This window comes from Mustelus asterias, chromosome 12, assembly GCF_964213995.1.
Source record: "Mustelus asterias chromosome 12, sMusAst1.hap1.1, whole genome shotgun sequence".
Lineage (NCBI taxonomy): Eukaryota > Metazoa > Chordata > Chondrichthyes > Carcharhiniformes > Triakidae > Mustelus > Mustelus asterias.
This window is the reverse complement of record NC_135812.1, coordinates 11,041,752-11,060,969: the sequence shown is the minus strand read 5'-3', so window position 1 is coordinate 11,060,969 and position 19,218 is coordinate 11,041,752. Positions and strand designations below refer to the sequence as shown.

The following is a 19,218-nucleotide window of genomic DNA, read 5'->3' as shown; positions in this document are numbered from 1 at the left end:
GGCAAAACAAAACAGGTGGACAGAGATTTGCCTCAGTACCAGTAGTTTGGTATATGCCCCCCACTATTTGAATAAAGCTATAATTACAATACAAGCAGTTTAGGGAAGGTTCACCCGACTCTCATTCCTGGGTTGAGGGGCTGATCTTATGAGAGAAGGTTGAATAGCTTATACCCATCGGAGTTTACAAGAAAGACAAATAATCATTTTATTAAAGTTTATTTATTTGCGCCACAAGTCAGCTGACATTAACACTGCAATTAAGTTACTGTGAAAATCCCCTAGTTGCCACACTCTGTTACCTGTTCAGGTACACTGAAGAAGAATTTAGCATGGCCAATCCACCTAACCAGCACGCCTTTGGGACTGTGGGAGGAAACCGGAGCAGCCGGAGGAAAATCCACGCAGACACGGGGAGAACGTGCAGACTCCGCACAGACAGTGACCCAGGCCAGGAATCGAACCCAGCTCCCTGGCGCTGTGAGGCAGCAGTGCCAACCACTGTGCTGCCCATATCAGCCATGCAGATCATTTGAACCATAGAAGATCCTGAGAGGATTTGACCTCTTTTTAGGTAAATTTACAGAACTGGTACCTTGACCAATACAGAACAGCAGCTAAATGTGGGCTCGTCCGGGATTTGAAACCGAGACCTCTCGCAAACTTGTGAATTTCAACACCCAAAGCGAGAATCATACCCCTAGACCAACGAGCCTTCATTACAGCAGCGTGTATTCGTGTTTGTTCCTAGTTGGAACAAGGTCACTTTAAGAGCTGGATCACATGACGTATGGATGATGTCTTCAGCAATCGGGCAGTCTATCAGAACAGCCTGTAGAGTAAACATCTTTCCAATAAAGCTGTTGGTTTGTGGTACACGTCTACCCTTTAAAAACACCCCTGATGCAGTGGACACCAAGAGATGTTTCAGCTTGTGGGAGGGATTAGAACGAGGGGACACAGTTTAACAATAAGAAGTTTCTCTTTCAAGGTGGAGATAAGGAGAATTTTTTCTTCCAGAGGATTATTAGTCTGTGGAATTCTGTCCCCCAGAGAGCAGTGGAGGCTGGGGCTCGGAATAATTCAACGCAGAGTTAGACAGATTCTTGACAGACAAGGGAGTCAAGGGTTATGGGGGACAGACAGTAAAGTAAAATTAAAGTTTATTTATTAGTCACAAGTAGGCTTACATTAACACTGCAATGAAGTTACTGTGAAAATCCCCTAGTCACCGCACTCCGGCGCCCGTTCGGGTAACACTGAGGGAGAATTTATCATGGCCAATGCACCTAATCAGCACATCTTTTGGACTGTGGGAGGAAACCGGTGCACCCGGAGGAAACCCACGCAGACACGGGGAGAATGTGCAAACACCACACAGTGACCCAAGCCGGGAATCGAACCCGGGTCCCTAGCGCTGTGAGGCAGCAGCGCTAACCACTGTGCCACAGAAAGTGGAGTTGAGACCGGAACCTTATTAAATGGAGGGAAAGGCTCAAAAGGACCGAATGGTCTATTCTTGCTCCTAAACTTTATGTTTCGTAAGGGGAAACACTGTGACTGATGAAAGCTGCCCGTGTGGCGTGGTTAGTGGCACATGTGAGTCACAAGGATCTGAGTTCAAATCCCACAAAAGAAGTCCCTCCAGTGCGGTGCAGGGGAAGGAATGTCCTGTCAGAGATTCCATCTCTCAACCGAGATATTAAACTCCTTACTCGAGCAGATGTAAAAGATCCCGTGGCACTTTATCTAAGACGAGCAGAGGGGTTATTCCTGTTGTCCTGGCCAACATTTATCCCTCAGTTAATCTCACCAAAGCACATCATCTGGTCACCCGTCTGTTGGTGGGATCTTGCTGTGCACAAATTGGCAGCTGAATTTCCTACATTCCAACAGTGACAATGCTTCAAAATGACTGCATTTGGAACCTCGGGTTTGGTGGTGAAAGGCGCTATATAAATTCAAGTCTCTCGTTAAATCGCCTACCTCCCACTTCACCAACCCTGTCTGCCCACAGGGTGCCCGTGTCTAACCAATACTCCGTCAGAGAGAGGGCACAGACTCGATGGGCCGAATGGCCTCTTTCTGCACTGTAGGGATTCTATGAAAATACTATTACTGCAGAAAACAAACCTTCCATGCAAGATCCTGGCAGGATATCACACCCTGAACAAACTGGAGAGAGGATAGTGCGGATAGAGCACCAATAAAGGGGCGCATAGGTTACCCCACTCCCCCCTGCCAACGCTTGTCTAACCCGGTGATATATTTAAACACTCAAACCGAACAAAATGCCACAACCACCATGTAAAAAGACAGGATCCCCGTCGCCATCTCAAACTGAGACCGACATCTTTAAACAATTAAAATTCCTTGCTGTTATAAAGAGAAAATGATAGCCCTGAGTTTATCCCCCCCCCCCCCCCTGCCCACTTTTCCATGGGCTCTTGGAGGGGAGAGGGGTAACTAAGAGTCTGTCCTGGGCGGTTTAACCAAGAGTCTTTGCTTGGTGGTGGGGGGAGGCAGGGGGAGAAACAGGGGTAAACTAAAAGTCTGTTCTGGGGGGTGGGGTGATAACTAAGACACTGTCCTGGGGGGTGGGGTAATTAAGAGTCTTTCCTGGGGGGGGGGGGCGGGGATAGCTAAGAGACTGTCAGTGGGGAGAGGTGGGGGGTAACTAAGAGTCTGTCCTGGAGGGTGGGGTAACTAAGTCTGTCCTGGGGGGGGCATGGTGAGGGGGGGTAAATAAGAGTGTGTGCTTGGGGGGTGGGGTAACTAAGAGTCTTTCCTTGGGGGGGGGGAGGGAGGGTGTCGGGGTAACTAAGAGTCTTTCCTGGGGGAGTGGGGGGGGGGTAACTAATGGTATGTCCTGGAGGGTGGGGTGGGAGTTAACTAAGAGACTGGAAAGGGGGTGGGGGGGTAACTAAAAGTCTGTCCTTTGACAGCCTCATGTCTGAAGCTGAAGGTGGGGGTTCCCCCAGGAAAGTAAAGTCAGACAGAGCAATGTAACTGCGCTGCTAAAGTCAACACCCATTTCTGATTGAGCTGCGGATAAAGAGCAACCACCGGGGCAGAGCGGCCGCTCTGAGTCTCTTACCGGGTTATAGACGGGCTGCGGTGCTGAGTAGAAGTCCATGTTCACAGCTGATCCGGATCGAGGTCCAATTCAGAGCCGCAGAGCCACCGAATGTTAGAGAGAGGCCTTTATTGCTGTCGTAATTTCCTCCTTTTGAGACAGAGAAGCGGAGAGGGATGTTCTATTAAAGCTGTGCCTTCTTTACATCTTTAAAAAGATCATTCAACTAAAAAAATCCAGCCACTAATAAAAAGGGACTTATTTTGTTTTAAAGTCAATGCTTTGTTTTGGGAGATTGCTGCTTTGTGAATTTAATTACAAGCGAGAGGGAGGAATTCACTTTTTCCATTGAGTCATTAACGGGAATTTGTCAGTTTCAGGGAACACAAACAGACACTTCCCCCCCTGGATAACAATGGGGGGTTTCCTGTGAGGATTGAGTTTGAAGTGAGGCTGATTTTTAAAAAGCATTAGGATTACAGGATTATTAATAATTAACAAGGGGGGGGGAGGGGTGATCTAATATCGACAATAAAAAGCCAACAAAGAAGGACATTTCAGAAAGTTCTTCGTTTTAGAATCATCCAATCCCTACGGTGCAGGAGGAGGCCATTCAGCCCATCAAGCCTGCACTGACAATCCCACCCAGACCCCTTAACCCTACTTATTGCATTGGCCATGCTAAATTCTCCCTCAGCGTACCCGAACAGGCGCCGGAGTGTGGTGACTAGGGGATTTTCACAATAACTTCATTGCATTGTTAATGTACTTGTGACTAATAAGTAAACTTATTTACCAGGCTAATCCCCCTGACACTAAGGGGCAATTTAACATGGCCAATCCACCTAACCCGCACATCTTTGGACTGTGGGAGGAAACCGGAGCACCCGGAGGAAACCCACACAGACACAGGGAGAACGTGCAAACTTCGCACAGACAGTGACCCGAGACTGGAATTGAGCCAGGGTCCTTGGCACTGTGAGGCAACAGTGCTAACCACTGTGCCACCGTGCCGTCCCTTCTTGCCTTGGGTCTCTGGATTACTAGTCTAGTGGCAATAGCTTGGAGCTGTCAGTGAGAACTGAAGAGCAGTCTAGATGCAAATATCTTTGTTCCCAATATTTGTTGTTTGGTGATTTATTGCAGCCCACTCACTAGCCTAGGTTGCCCATCACTAGTACAAATTATTTCCTATCTGGGGGAAGAGTGGTTGTTTGGAATGTAAGCATTCATAATATTATCGTCATAGAGGTTTAAAGCATGGAAATAGGCCCTTTGGCCCAACTTGCCCATGCCGCCTCTTTTTTAACCCCTAAGCTAATCCCAATTGCCTGCATTTGGCCCATATCCCTCTATACCCATCTTACCCAAGTATCTGTCTAAACGCTTTTTAAAAGGCAAAATTGTACCCGCCTCTACGACTACCTCTGGCAGCTTGTTCCAGACACTCACCACCCTCTCTGTGAAATAATTGCCCCTCTGGACCCTTTTGTATCTCTCCCCTCTCACCTTAAACCTATGCCCTCTAGTTTTAGACTCCCCTACCTTTGGGAAAAGATATTGACTATCTAGCTGATCTATGCTCCTCATTATTTTATAGACCTCTATAAAATCACCCCTAAGCTTCCTACGCTCCAGAGAAAAACGTCCCAGTCTATCCAGCCTCTCCTTAAAACTCAAACCATCAAGTCCCAGTAACATCCTAGTAAATCTTTTCTGCACTCTTTCTTGTTTAATAATATCCTTTCTATGATAGGGTGACCAGAATTGTACACAGTATTCCAAGTGTGGCCTTACCAATGTCTTGTACAACTTCAACAAGACGTCCCAACTCCTGTATTCAATGTTCTGATCAATGGAACCAAGCATGCTGAATGCCTTCTTCACCACTCTGTTCACCTGTGACTCCATTTTCAAGGACCTATGAATCTGTACCCCTAGATCTCTTTGTTCTATAACTCTCCCCAACGCCCTACCATTAACTGAGTCAGTCCTGTCCTGGTTCGATCAACCAAAATGCATTGCCTTGCATTTATCTAAATTAAACTCCACCTGCCATTCGTCAGCCCACTGGCCCAATTGATCAAGGTCCTGTTGCAATCCGAGATAACCTTCTTCACTGTCCACTATGCCACTAATCTTGGTGTAATCTGCAAACTTACTAACGATGCCTCCAAAATTCTCATCCAAATCATTAATATAAATGACCAATAACAGTGGACCCAGCGCCGATCCCTGAGGCACACCACTGGCCTCCAGTTTGAAAAACAACCCTCTACAACCACCCTCTGTCTTCTGTCATCAAGCCAATTTTGTATCTATTTGGCTACCTCACCCTGGATCCCATGAGATTTAACCTTATGCAACAGCCTACCATGTAGTACCTTGTCAAAGGCCTTGCTAAAGTCCATGTAGACAACAACAATTGTACTGCCCTCATCTACCTTCTTGGTTACCCCTTCAAAAAACACAATCAAATTTGTGAGACATGATTTTCATAGAATCATAGAATCCCTACAATGCAGAAAGCAGCCATTCGGCCCATCAGGTCTGCACCGACCACAATCCCACCCAAACCCTATCCCCATAACCCCATGCATTTACCCTAGCTAGTCCCCCTGACACTAAGGGGCAATTTAGCATGGCCAAACCACCTAACGCACACACCTTTGGACTGTGGGAGTAAACTGGAGCACCCGGAGGAAACCCACGCAGACATGGGGAGAATGTGCAGACTCCGCACAGACAGTGACCGGAGCCAGGGAGTGTTTAGTGGCACAGTGGTTAGCACTGCTACCTCACAGCACCAGAGGCCCGAGTTTGATTCCTGGCTCGGGTCACTGTCTGTGTGAAGTTTGCACGTTCTCCCCGTGTCTGCGTGGGTTTCCTCCCTGTGCTCCGGTTTCCTCCCACAGTCCGAAAGACATGCTGCTTAGGCGATTTGGCCATGCTAAATTCTCTCTCAGTGTACCCGAACAGGTGCCGGAGTGTGGCGACTAGGGGATTTTCACAATAACTTCAGGCAGTCAGGTGATGGGGCTTTTAGTTTCGTTTTGGACAGTGTGTGTTTGAAGCAGTTTAGCAGCAAGCTAAGAAGCAGTCTCTCTCTCTCTCTCTCTCCCTGTTCTCTTTGTTTTGGCTCTGAAACTATTATCAGTTAGCTGAAGGACAGGCTTATTGTCATCCTGCCTTAAAGAAGCTGTGCTTTGGGAAACAGATTCAACTACAACTTCTTCTGAGTCTCTTCACAAGGGATTTTTGGCATTCAACCCAGGAAGCTGGATTTCTGTAACAAGTGGGCATTAACCTATGCTGTATTGTGTTTATTTGGAGGGTTTTGTGTAATGGATGTTGGCTTTGGTTGGAACACATTAGAGATATTTCCTTAAGAGTTATCGTGGTTATCCATTATCCATTATCGTGGTCGTTGTGTTTCTTGTTTGTAATTGCTAAAAGTTCTTGATAATTGTCTTACTATACATGTCAACAATATTCTTAATTAAACTTTGTTTTTGATAAAAGCTCCTCGTAGATCAGTTGAACCACACCTGAAGTAAAACTTCTCATGCTCATCCTCGCCAAATTCAACGTAAAACAGGTCAGGCGAGCTTCAAAGAACACCTTGAAGTATCCGACCTGGCTTGTGACAACGGGGAGAACGTGCAGACTCTGCACAGATGGTGACCCAAACCAGGAATCATAGAAACATAGAAGATAGGAGCAGGAGGGGACCATTCGGCCCTTCGAGCCTGCTCCGCCAATCATTACGATCTTGGCTGATCATCCAACTCAATAGCCTAATCCTGCTTTCTCCCCATAACCTTTGATAGAAACATGATCGAACCCCCAGCTCCCTGGCACTGTGAGGCAACAGTGTCTGGTAAGTGATTGCAAACATTAATTAATCTAATGATAAACTTGATTGGTCTGCAATGCAAAAATACATCCATGTAGACAGCTTCCTCAAGGCATGAGATTTCTTTGGCCAATTTGCCTACAGGCGGGCACAAGCTGTTCTCATCCAAAGTACATAGAAAGGCTCTTCCAGCAATCAATGGGCAGGAAACCACCACTGGTAAACCAGGAAACATAAAGTCAACATACAGCTTGTTGAATCTGGCACTATTCTGTTCTTATTGCTCATCCACTTACGGGTAAACAGTCCGCATCAGGGAAAGAGAAGGCTGAGGGGAGATTTAACTGGAATGTATGAAATTGTAAGAATGCTGGATAGAGAGGAGAGGGAGACCACCTTGGCAGAGAAATCAATAACCAGGCAGCATGGATTTAAAATAATTTACAGAAGGATTTAGAGGGGAGTTAAAGGAAAACGATTTCTGGGAAGTAGAACTCACTGCCTGAAGGAGTGGTAGAGACAGGAACTCATCGCATTTACAAAGTACTTTGAAAAGCAGTTGAAGTTGAATGGGCACCATGGTGGCACAGTGGTCACCACTGCTGCCTCACAGCACCAGGAACCCGGGTTCAATTCTGGCCTCGGGTCACTGTCTGTGTGGAGTTTGCACATTCTCCCTATGTCTGCGTGAGTTTCCTCTGAGTGCTCTGGTTTTCTCCCACACAGTAAGAAGTTTAACAACACCAGGTTAAAGTCCAACAGGTTTATTTGGTAGCAAAAGCCACACAAGCTTTCGAGGCTCTGAGCCCCTTCTTCAGGTGAGTGGGAATTCTGTTCACAAACAGAACTTATAAAGACACAGACTCAATTTACATGAATAATGGTTGGAATGCGAATACTTACAACTAATCCAGTCTTTAAGAAACAAAACAATGGGAGTGGAGAGAGCATCAAGACAGGCTAAAAAGATGTGTATTGTCTCCAGACAAGACAGCCAGTGAAACTCTGCAGGTCCACGCAACTGTGGGAGTTACAAATAGTGTGACATAAATTCTGATTCTAGGATCGCATGATAAAGACTCAGGAGGAAAAAAGCAGAAATATTTATGTGAAATAGTGTGACATAAACCCAATATCCCGGTTGAGGCCGTCCTTGTGTGTGCGGAACCTGGCTATCAGTTTCTGCTCAGCGACTCTGCGCTGTCGTGTGTCGCGAAGGCCGCCTTGGAGAACGCTTACCCGAATATCAGAGGCCGAATGCCCGTGACCGCTGAAGTGCTCCCCAACAGGAAGAGAACAGTCTTGCCTGGTGATTGTCGAGCGGTGTTCATTCATCCGTTGTCGCAGCGTCTGCATAGTTTCCCCAATGTACCATGCCTCGGGACATCCTTTCTTGCAGCGTATCAGGTAGACAACGTTGGCCGAGTTGCAAGAGTATGTACCGTGTACCTGGTGGATGGTGTTCTCACGTGAGATGATGGCATCTGTGTCGATGATCCACATCATTTCTCCCACACTCCAAAGATGTGCGGGTTAGGTGGATTGGCCCTGATAAATTGTCCCTTAGTGAGCCAAGATGTCTAGGTTAGGATGGATTGGCCGTGGGAATGTGTAGGGCGCGGGAGATGGCCTGGGTAGAATGCTCTGTCAGAGAGTTGGTGCAGACTCGATAGGCCAAATGGCCTCTTCTGCACTGTGGGGATTCTATGAGCAGCAGAGTTTTAGATGACTGGAAATTTATGGGGGATAATTTGGAGAATCAGCCAAACCTGTATTGGAATAGTTGAGTCGAGGTAACAAAGGGATGAGCGAATGTTTCCAGAGCAGCTGCGCTGAGACAGAGTCACAGAAGCAGAGGGGGCTGTTCAGCTCATCATGTCCGCACCAGCTCTCCAAGTGAGCAATTCATCTGCCTATTCCCCCACCTTCTACCTGTAACCGTGCACATTCTTCCTTTTCAGATAACAGTCTAATTCCCTTTTGAAAGCCTGTTTTTTTAAATTCATTCATGAGACACGGGCGTCACTGGCTAGGCCAGCATTTATTGCCCATTCCTAGTCACCCTTGAGAAGGTGGTGGTGAGCTGCCTTCTTGAATCGCTGCAGTCCATGCGCTGAGGGTTGACCCACAATGCCGTTAGGGAGGGAGTTCCAGGATTTTAACCCAGCAACTGCGAAGGAATGGCGATATATTTCCAAGTAAGAAGTTTAACAATACCAGGTTAAAGTCCAACAGGTTTATTTGGTAGCAAAAGCAAATCCCCACATCATGATATATTTCCAAGTCAGGATGTTGAGTGGCTTGGAGGAGAACATGCAGGTGGTGGTATTCCCATGTATCTGCTTATACTTATAGATGGAAGTGGTCGTGGGTTTGGAAGGTGCTGTCTAAGGATCTTTGGTGAATTACTGCAATGCAACTTGTAGATAGTACACACTGCTGCTACTGAGCATCGGTGGTGGAGAGTGGATGTTTGTAGATGTGGTGCCAATCAAACACACAGTGGCAACATAGATGGCCAAGGTGATTAAGAACCTGTGTCCACCACACTCTCAGGCAGAATGTTCCAGAGCTTAACCACCCGTTGGGGAAAAAGGTTTTCTCATGTCGCTTTGACAAAGGGTCATCTGGACTCGAAACGTCAGCTCTTTTCTCTCCTTACAGATGCTGCCAGACCCGCTGAGATTTTCCAGCATTTTCTCTTTTGGTTTCAGATTCCAGCATCCACAGTTATTTGCTTTTATCCCATCCCCATAACCCCACGTATTTACCCTGCTAGTTCCTCTAACACTAAAGGGCAATTTAGCATGGCCAATCAAGCTAACCTGCACATCTTTGGAGTGTGGGAGGAAACCGGAGCACCCGGAGGAAACCCACGCAGACACAGGGAGAACATGCAGATTCCGCACAGACAGTGACTCGAGGCTGGAATTGAACTTGGGACCCTGGCGTATTTTGTATCCATGTTGCAACTGTCCCTTTTATCCCAGGAGCTACAATTTTGCCTACAAGTTTGTTGTGTGGCACTGTATCAAATGTCTTTTGGTAGTCCATGTACACCACATCAACAGCATTACCCTCATTAACCCCCTCTGTTACCTCAAAAAACTTCAACTGGTTGGTTAAACGTGATTTTTCCTTAACAAATCTGTGCTGTGGTAAAGTTTGGGGTGGGAGGGGTTAATATGAAGGTGGAAGTAGGTGGTCTTACTGAGGGCATGAACATGTCATCTGTGGGAAAATCCCCTGAATTATCTGGCCAATTTGCAAATGAATAATGTGTGTGTTAACGCACTGTTATTTTTCCAGCAAAGATCAGTCCAGTAATTCTTTCAACAATAGCGTGTTTTGATGTCTGGACGGCAATTTTCCCTTTGTAAAGTTGTTTGCACTAAAACTGTATCAAAACACTTTGTGCTGCTTTTTTTCCACATCTGGGAGTGTCCTCTGGTTGACTGTTGAAGTGGCATCACTTTCAAGTGAAAACAATTCAAGTGAAATAGATTTCCACGAATCACAGTGCAATAAACCCTCGGAGGCTGAAGCCCCTTCACCAAAATCCCTTTATTTACCAGTCTGACACCAGCGTACAGAGTGCTTTCAGTCAGCAGTCCACACTCAGAGTCCCAGAGGAACTGACACGCCTGGTTAAGGACAAAGCAAGAGGCTCCCCTGATTGGCCCATCATTCTGCAGGTACAATAGTGACTTTTAAGGGGCGACTTGACAAACACATGAATAGGATGGGAATAGAGAGATATGGTCCCCGGAAGGGTAAGGAGTTTTAGTTTAACCAGGCAGCATAGTCGGTGCAGGCTTGGAGGGCCTGTAATTTTCTTCGTTCATATTCTAACAGGCCCACCTCAGTTGCCTGATTAAAGTCGATACCCACAGCAAAATGGAAGAGGCAGTGTCTTTCTGACACTAGCACAATGGGCCGAATGGCCTCAATACAAAGAACAAAGAAAATTACAGCACAGGAACAGGCCCTTCGGCCCTCCAAGTCTGCACCGACCATGCTGCCCAACTTAACTAAAACCCCCGACCCTTCTGGGGACCATATCCCTCTATTCCCATCCTATTCATGTACTTGTCAGACGCCCCTTAAAAGTCACTATCGTATCTGCTTCCACTACCTCCCCCACCTCCCCCAGCAACGAGTTCCAGGCACCCACCACCCTCTGTGTAAAAACTTGCCTTGTACATCTCCTTTAAACCTTGCCCCTCGCACTTAAACCTATGGCCCCTAGAACTGACTCTTCCACCATGGGAAAAAGCTTGTGATGTATCATTCTGAATCGCTCTTGCTCTCACAGAGCAAAAACAGATGTTGCTCCTTTAAGAAGCATCGGCCCTTCCCAACCAAGAAAGGAGATTTAGTTTCACACCAGCTGCAAATTTCCTTTGGGTAAAAACAATTGCATTGCTGGATTTCTCAATCAGACATCTGATTCTAAAGCTGGGCTTGTCAGCTGTTTGTGCGTACCATGTGATGAATGATGATATGAATGTGCCATTTTGTCCTTGTTTCAAAATACTTCTTCAGTTTAGCTGTTTCAAAAATATGTGTGGTTCCTTCACCTTAGCTTTTCTCCTGGTAAGTACAATGCACTGTGATCCAAAAACAGGAGCAAATCATCTTAATTGTGATGGTGACCAGTTTAGGTTGATGGTGGAGGGGGGAGAATATTGCCAGGATTCCGTCACTTGAAGATCAAGTAACTGGATGCAGGAGAGGTGCTCCCCCTGGCTGGAGGACGGTGGTGATACACATGGGGGAAACCATCTCAGAATAAGGGACAGGCCTTTTCAGACTGTCCAAAGATGTGCGGGTTAGGTGCATTGGCCGTGCTAAATTGCCCCTTAGTCCCGAGACTAAGGGGCACTATTAGGTTAGAGGGATTAGCGGGGCAAATATGGGGATAGGGCCTGGGTGGGATTGTTGTCAGTGCAGACTTGATGGGCCAAAAGCCTTTCTTCTGCACTGTATGGATTCTACGTTCTATGACTGAGATGAGGAGGTGATGCATTTTGGAGGATCAAATTTAGGTGTGAATTATATTATAAATGGCAGAACCCTTAGGAACATTAACATAGTGGGTTGTGCTATAAGCCCCCAAATAGTTGGCGGGAAATTGAGGAGCAAATATGTAAGGAGATTACAGATAGCTCCAAGTAAAATAGGGTGGTAATAGTTGGGGATTTTAACTTTCCCAACATTGACTGGGACAGCCATAGTATTAGAGGATTGCATGGAGAGAAATTTGTTGAGTGTATTCAGGAGGAATTTCTCAATCAGTATGTGGATGGCCCGACTAGAGAGGGGGCAAAACTTGACCTCCTCTTGGGAAATAAGGAAGGGCAGGTGACAGAAGTGTTAGTGAGGGATCACTTTGGGACCAGTGACCATAATTCCATTAGTTTTAAGATAGCTATGGAAAATGATAGGTCTGGCCCAAAAGTTAAAATTCTAAATTGGGGCAAGGCCAATTTCGATGGTATCAGGCAGGAATTTTCAAAAGTTAATTGGGGGAGTCTGTGGGAAGGCAAAGGGACGTCTGGTAAGTGGGAGGCTTTTGAAAAGTGTGTGAACCAGGGCAAGCACATTCCTCAGAGTGAAGGGCAAGGCTGGTAGAAGTAGGGAACCCTGGATGACTCGGGATATTGAGGCCCTGGTCAAGAAGAAGGAGGCACAAGTCATGCATAGGCAGTTGGGATCAAGTGGATCCCTTGAAGAGTACAGAGGATGTAGGAGTTAAGAGAGAAATCAGGAGGGCAAAAAGGGGACACGAGATTGTTTTGGCAGACAAGGCGAAGGAGAACCCAAAGAGCTTCTACAAATATATCAAGGGCAAAAGAGTAACTAGGGAGAGAGTAGGGCTTCTTAAGGATCAACAAGGTCATCTATGTGTGGATCCACAAGAGATGAGTGAGATCCTAAATAAATATTTCCCATCAGTATTTACTGTTGAGAAAAGCATGGATGTTAGGGAACTTGGGGAAATAAATAGTGATGTCTTGAGGAGTGTACATATAACAGAGGAGGAGGTGCTGGAAGTCTTAAAGCACATCAAGGTAGTAAAATCCCCGGGACCTGATGAAGTGTATCCCAGGACATTGTAGGAGGCTAGGGAGGAAATTGTGGGTCCCCCTAGCAGAGATATTTGAATCATCGATAGTCACAAATGACGTGCCTGAAGATTGGAGGGTGGCAAATGTGCCTTTGTTTAAAAAGGGCTGCAGGGAAAAGCCTCGGAACTACAGGCCATTGAGCCTCACATCTGTACTGGGTAAGTTGTTAGAAGATATTTTGAGAGACAGGAACTACAGGCATTTAGAGACGCAAGGACTGATTAGGGACAGTCAGCATGGCTTTGTGAGTGGAAAATCATGTCTCTCAAATTTGATTGCGTTTTTTGAAGGGATAACCAAGAAGTTAGATGAAGGCAGTGCAGTTGTTGTTGTCTACATGGACTTTAGCAAGGCCTTTGACAAGGTACCACATGGTAGGTTGTTGCATAAGGATAAATCTCATGGGATCCAGGGTGAGGTAGCCAAATTGGTACAAAATTGGCTTGATGACAGAAGCCAGAGGGTGGTTTTTCAAACTGGAGGCCTGTGACCAGCAGTGTGCCTCAGGGATCAGTGCTGGGTCCACTGTTATTTGTCACTTATATTAATGATTTGGATGAGAATTTAGGAGGCATGGTTAGTAGGTTTGCAGATGACACCAAGATTGGTAACATAGTGGACAGTGAAGGTGACCAAAGAGGTGGATGAGGGTAAAGCGGTTGATGTGGTGTATATGGATTTCAGCAAAGCGTTTGATAAGGTTCCCCATGGTAAGCTTTTGCAGAAAATACGGACACATGGGATTGAGGGTGATTTAGTGGTTTGGATCAGGAATTGGCTAGCTGGAAGAAAACAGAGGGTGGTGGTTGATTGGAAATATTCATCCTTGAGTTCAGTTACTAGTGGTGTACCGCAAGGATCTGTTTTAGGGCCACTGCTGTTTGTTGTTTTTATTAATGACCTGGATGAGGGCATAGAAGGATGGGTTAGTAAATTTGTGGATGACACTAAAGTCGGTGGAGTTGTAGACAGTGCGGAGGGAAGTGGCAGGTTACAGAGGGACATAGATAAGCTGTAGAGCTGGGCTGAGAGGTGGCAAATGGAGTTTAATGCGGAAAAGTGTGAGGTGATTCACTTTGGAAGGAGTAACAGGAATACAGAGTACTGGGCTAATGGTAAGATACTTGGTAGTGTGGATGAACAGAGGGATCTGGGTGTCCATGTGCATAGATCCCTGAAAGTTGGCACCCAGGTTGATAGGGTTGTTAAGAAGACGTACGGTGTGTTAGCTTTTATTGGTAGAGGGATTGAGTTTCGGAGCCAGGAGGTCATGCTGCAACTGTACAAATCTCTGGTGCAGTCGCACTTGGAGTATTGCGTACAGTTCTGGTCGCCGCATTATAGGAAGGATGTGGAAGTGTTGGAAAGGGTGCAGAGGAGATTTACCAGGATGTTGCCTGGTATGGTGGGAAAATCGTATGAGGAAAGGCTGAGGGGCTTGAGGTTGTTTTCGTTAGAGAGAAGGTTAAGAGGTGACTTAATAGAGGCATACAAGATGATGAGGATGAGATAGGGTGGATAGTGAGAGCCTTTTTCCTCGGATGGTGATGGCTAACACTAGGGGACATAGCTTTAAATTGAGGGGTGATAGATATAGGACAGATGTTAGAGGTAGGTTCTTTACTCAGAGAGTAGTAAGGGCGTGGAATGCCCCTGCCTGCAGCAGTAGTAGACTCGTCAACATTAAGAGCATTCAAATGGTTATTGGATAAACATATGGATGATATTGGAATTGTGTAGGTTAGATGGGCTTTAGATTGGTTTCACTGGTCGGCGCAACATCGAGGGCCGAAGGGCCTGTACTGCGCTGTAATGTTCTATGTTCTATGTCGGAATGCAGCGGGATCTTGATCAATTGGGCCAGTGGGCTGACGAATGGCAGATGGAGTTTAATTTACATAAATGCGAGGTGATGCATTTTGGTCGATCAAACCAGGGCAGGATTTAGTGGTAAGGCATTGGGGAAAGTTATAGAACAAAGAGATCTAGGGGTACAGGTTCACAGCTCCTTGAAAGTGGAGTTACAGGTGGACAGAGTGGTGAAGAAGGCATTCGGCATGCTTGGTTTCATCAGTCAGAACATTGAATACAGGAGTTGGGACATCTTGTTGAAGATGTACAAGACATTGGTAAGGCCACACTTGGAATATTGTGTACAATTCTGTTCACCCTTTTATAGAAAGGATATTATTAAACTAGAAAAAGTGCAGAAAAGATTTACTAGGATGCTACCAGCACTTGATGGTTTGAGTTATAAGGAGAGGCTGGATAGACTGGGACTTTTTTCTCTGGAACGTAGGAGGCTTAGGGGTGATCTTATAGAGGTCTATAAAATAATGAGGGGTATAGATCAGCTGGGTAGTCAATATCTTTTCCCAAAGGTAGGGGAGTCTAAAACTAGAGGGCATAGGTTTAAGATGAGAGAGATACAAAAAGCTCCAGAGGGGCAATTTGTTCACACAGAGGATGGTGAATGTCTGGAACAAGCTGCCAGAGGTAGTAGTAGAGGCGAGTACAATTTTGTCTTTTAAAAAGCATTTAGGCAGTTACATGGGTAAGATGGGTATAGAGAGATATGGGCCAAACGCAGGCAATTGGGACTAGCTTAGGGGTTAAAAAAGGGGCGGCACGGGCAAGTTGGGTTGAAGGGCCTGTTTCCATGCTGTAAACCTCTATGACTCCATACAGAGGGATATGGGCATGCAGGTCCACAGTTCCACTAAACAATACAGGTGGCCAATGTGATTAAGAAGGCACATGGCATGCTTGCCTTCATCATCCAGGGCATTGAGTACAGGAGTTGGGAAATCATGTTGCAGCTATATAACACCTTGGTTAGGCCGCATTAGGAGTATTGCATGCAGTTCGAGTCACCACACTTTCAGGACATGGAAACTTGAGAGAGTGCATAGAAGGTTCACCAGGATGTTGCCTGGTCTCAAGGGTGTTGACTATGAGGAGAGGTTGAATAATCTAGGATTGTTTTCATTGGAAAGACGGAGGCTGGGAGACCTGATAGAGGTCTACAAAATTATGAGGGGCACAGACAGGGTGGATAGTCAGAGGCTTTTTCCAAAGATGGAAGTGCCAATTACAAGGGGGCACAGGTTCAAGGTGAGAGGGGGAAAGTTTAAGGGAGATGTGCGGGAGGAGTTTTTCACACAGAGTGGTGGGTTCCTGGAACATGCTGCCAGAGGAGGTGGTGGAAGCAGGCACATTAGCAACATTTAAGAGGCATCTGGATGGGTACATGAATAGGGAGGAAATAGAGGGATACGGACCGAGTGAGGGCAGGTTTTTTTTTTAGGTTAGGGCATCATGATCAGCATGGGCTTGGAGGGCCGAAGGGCCTGTTCCTGTGTTGTACTTTTATTTGTTCTTTGAATCTCTTCACTGGGAGGGTGGTGAATCTTTGGAATTCTCCACCCCAGAGGGCTGTGGGGGCTCAGTCATTGAGTATAGTCAAGATATAGATCGATAGATTTCTAGATAATGGAGATATGAAGGGACATGGGTGCAGTGCAACAAAATGGTTTTGAGCTACATTAACTATGAGTTGACTGGCAAACCAGGCTCTGTTTGCCATGTTCCTACATAAGGCAGTGACATTTAATCAGCAAAGCAGAATGTGCCACCAGCTGAACTTGATTCGAGGATATGCAATCGAAGGAATTGGATGGGTGCAAGATTAATTGGAAAAGGATTCAAAAATCATAGCGCAACTGCCAATGTCTGAAGTGACTATGTATAATATAAACTTACAAATTAAGTTATGTTAATGGACACTCCACACTGAAAGAATTGTAATAACAGGGAATGCTTGAATCACACTCAAAGTCTGGCAGCATTTGTGAATAGTTAAACACTTTATAGAACTGCAAACTGAGAGTGCAAAGCCTCAAACAAGGGGTGGCACAGTAGTTAGCACTGCTGCCTCACAGCACTAGGGACCTGGGTTCAATTCTGGCCTCGGGTCACCGCCTAGGTGGAGTTTGCACGTTCTCTCTGTGTCAGCGTGGGTTTCCTCGGGGTGTTCCGGTTTCCTCCCACACTCCAAAGATGTGCGGGTTAGGTGGATTGGCTGTGCTAAATTGACCCGGAGTGTCTCAAGATGTGTAGGTTGGGGGTTTGCTGGGTTGACAATGGGGTTACAGGTATAGGGAATGGGTGGGATGCTCTGTTGGAGAGTCAATGCAGACTTGATGGGCCGGATGGCCTGTCGGAATTCCATGATGTTATTAACTTTGTTCTCTTCACAGATACCAATTAACCGGCCATGTGTTTTCATCACTTCTGTTTTTGGTTCAAATTCCCAGTATGTGTAGTTTCTTCCATTACTCCGTTATTTCAGTTGGGGTATCGCGTTCAGCTCTGGCCTTCATTCCAAAGAAAACGCATAAAAAAATGTCCAAGCAAAGAAAACTGAGGAGGGGGAGGGGGAGGGGGGGGCGCAGGGGGTGCATAGAGATGGCGGCATAATGCTGAAACGGGTCAGAGAGTGCGGCATAATGTATAAACATGATCAGTTGTGTTAATTAATTAATGGAAATGCATCACTTTTGTAGTTTGGTATTTTAATTACCTATCAAGTAACATTTAGTCTTTATTGATTTCTAGTCACAAGTAGGCTTACATTAACACTACAATGAAGTTACTGTGAGAATCCCCTAGTCGCCACACTCCGGTGCCTGTTCGGATACACTGAGGGAGAATTTAGCACGGCCCATGCACCTAACCAGAGAATAGAACCAACGTCAAGTCTGGATGACCTTTTGTCAGAGTTGACGTCATCCAGACTCAAAACGTTGGTTCTATTCTCTCTCCACTGATGTTGTCAGATCTGCTGAGATTTTCCAGCATTTTTGTTTCAGATTCCAGCATCCGCAGTATTTTGCTTTTAACTGATTCTTGCAAGTTTGACACTCCTTCATGCCCCATTTACATTGCAGCACCTCTACTAAAATGGTTGCATTGAAGCAGCTTCCCCAGTGTTAAATGAATCTGTACTATATATTGTATTCCTGGTTTCTTTGCTCAGTTTAAAAGAAAGTGACTATATTTACGTGATACCTTTCATAACTACAGGACATCCCAAAGTGCTTTACAGTCAATGAAGTCACTTGTAATGCAGGAAACATGGCAGCCAATTTGCACACAGCAAACTCCCACAAACAGCACAAGGATAATTATCAGATAGATAATCTGTTTCTTGCTGTTTGAGGGATACCGTCCAGGGCACTAGGGATAACCCTGCTGTTCTTCAAAGTAGTACCATGCAATCTTTTAATGTCCACCTGACATGAGCTTTGGTTTAACATTTCATTCAAAAATTGATACCTCAAAATATTATGCTAGGCACCTAAGTCAATGTCTCTTTTTGCTAAGAAATGCTACACTCACAGTAGGGTCAGCCTCAATTTTCCACCTCAGAAATGCATGTTTTACTCAACTTTATAACTTGCCACATGGAGTCAAGCCGGCACAAGCTGCGTTGCTAACATGATTTGCAGGATGCCCACACAGAGCAGACCACACACGGCAAATGATGGGCAGGAATGGATTCTCCACCAAAAACAATGAGGGGGCAAAGCTGGTTTCAAGCTAAAAATCATAACATTTGCTACCTCATCATATAGCCGTGCTGCAGCAAGGGAATTCAGTGTTGGTGAAAAACTTGATGTGAGAATGGAAGAGGCAGGAATCCACCCTGAAGATGATGCCCATGAGAACAGGGACCAACCGCTGGCCGTGTATTGGAGTGGGTCTTCAAATCATCAGTTACATCATCACCAGAAATGCAATGCCATGTTTACACACTTAATTGGCCAAATCAAGCCCCAGAGTCCAGCAATGATTTCAGACCAACAGCTAGTTAGTGCAACCATTTTATGGACCATAAAGTTTGGCAGAAGACCAAGATCATTCGAAGGCTACGAAGAGACCGCAATGTCAAAATTACCTGTTCCCAAGTGATTCATCATCCAACAGCGGCAAAAATACGAGTTTTGTCACTGCAGAAACATGAATGAAACACCCATGATGTACAATACGCCCAGAAATCAAACTGAATGCTGAAGATTGAAAGATTTAGCGAAAACCACAGGACATGAGCAGACAGGATTCACGGTGATGCTAGTGGAAAGCTGATAGAATAA

General features: G+C 45.7%; 1 protein-coding gene across 2 annotated transcripts in view; it reads right to left on the bottom strand.

The window, feature by feature from the left end:
* Nucleotides 1-3,459, bottom strand: part of LOC144501243 (galectin-4-like) — a 34,694-nt gene extending 31,235 nt beyond the window's left edge. Inside the window, exon 1 of one of the 2 annotated variants that reach the window (XM_078224718.1) lies at nucleotides 3,098-3,459. In XM_078224718.1, coding sequence (XP_078080844.1) covers nucleotides 3,098-3,136 — 39 coding nt within the window. In that variant the 5' untranslated portion in view covers nucleotides 3,137-3,459. The remainder of the gene's footprint in view (nucleotides 1-3,097) is intronic. The other variant, XM_078224719.1, reaches the window with a different exon arrangement.
* Between the last annotated feature and the right edge of the window lie 15,759 nt (nucleotides 3,460-19,218).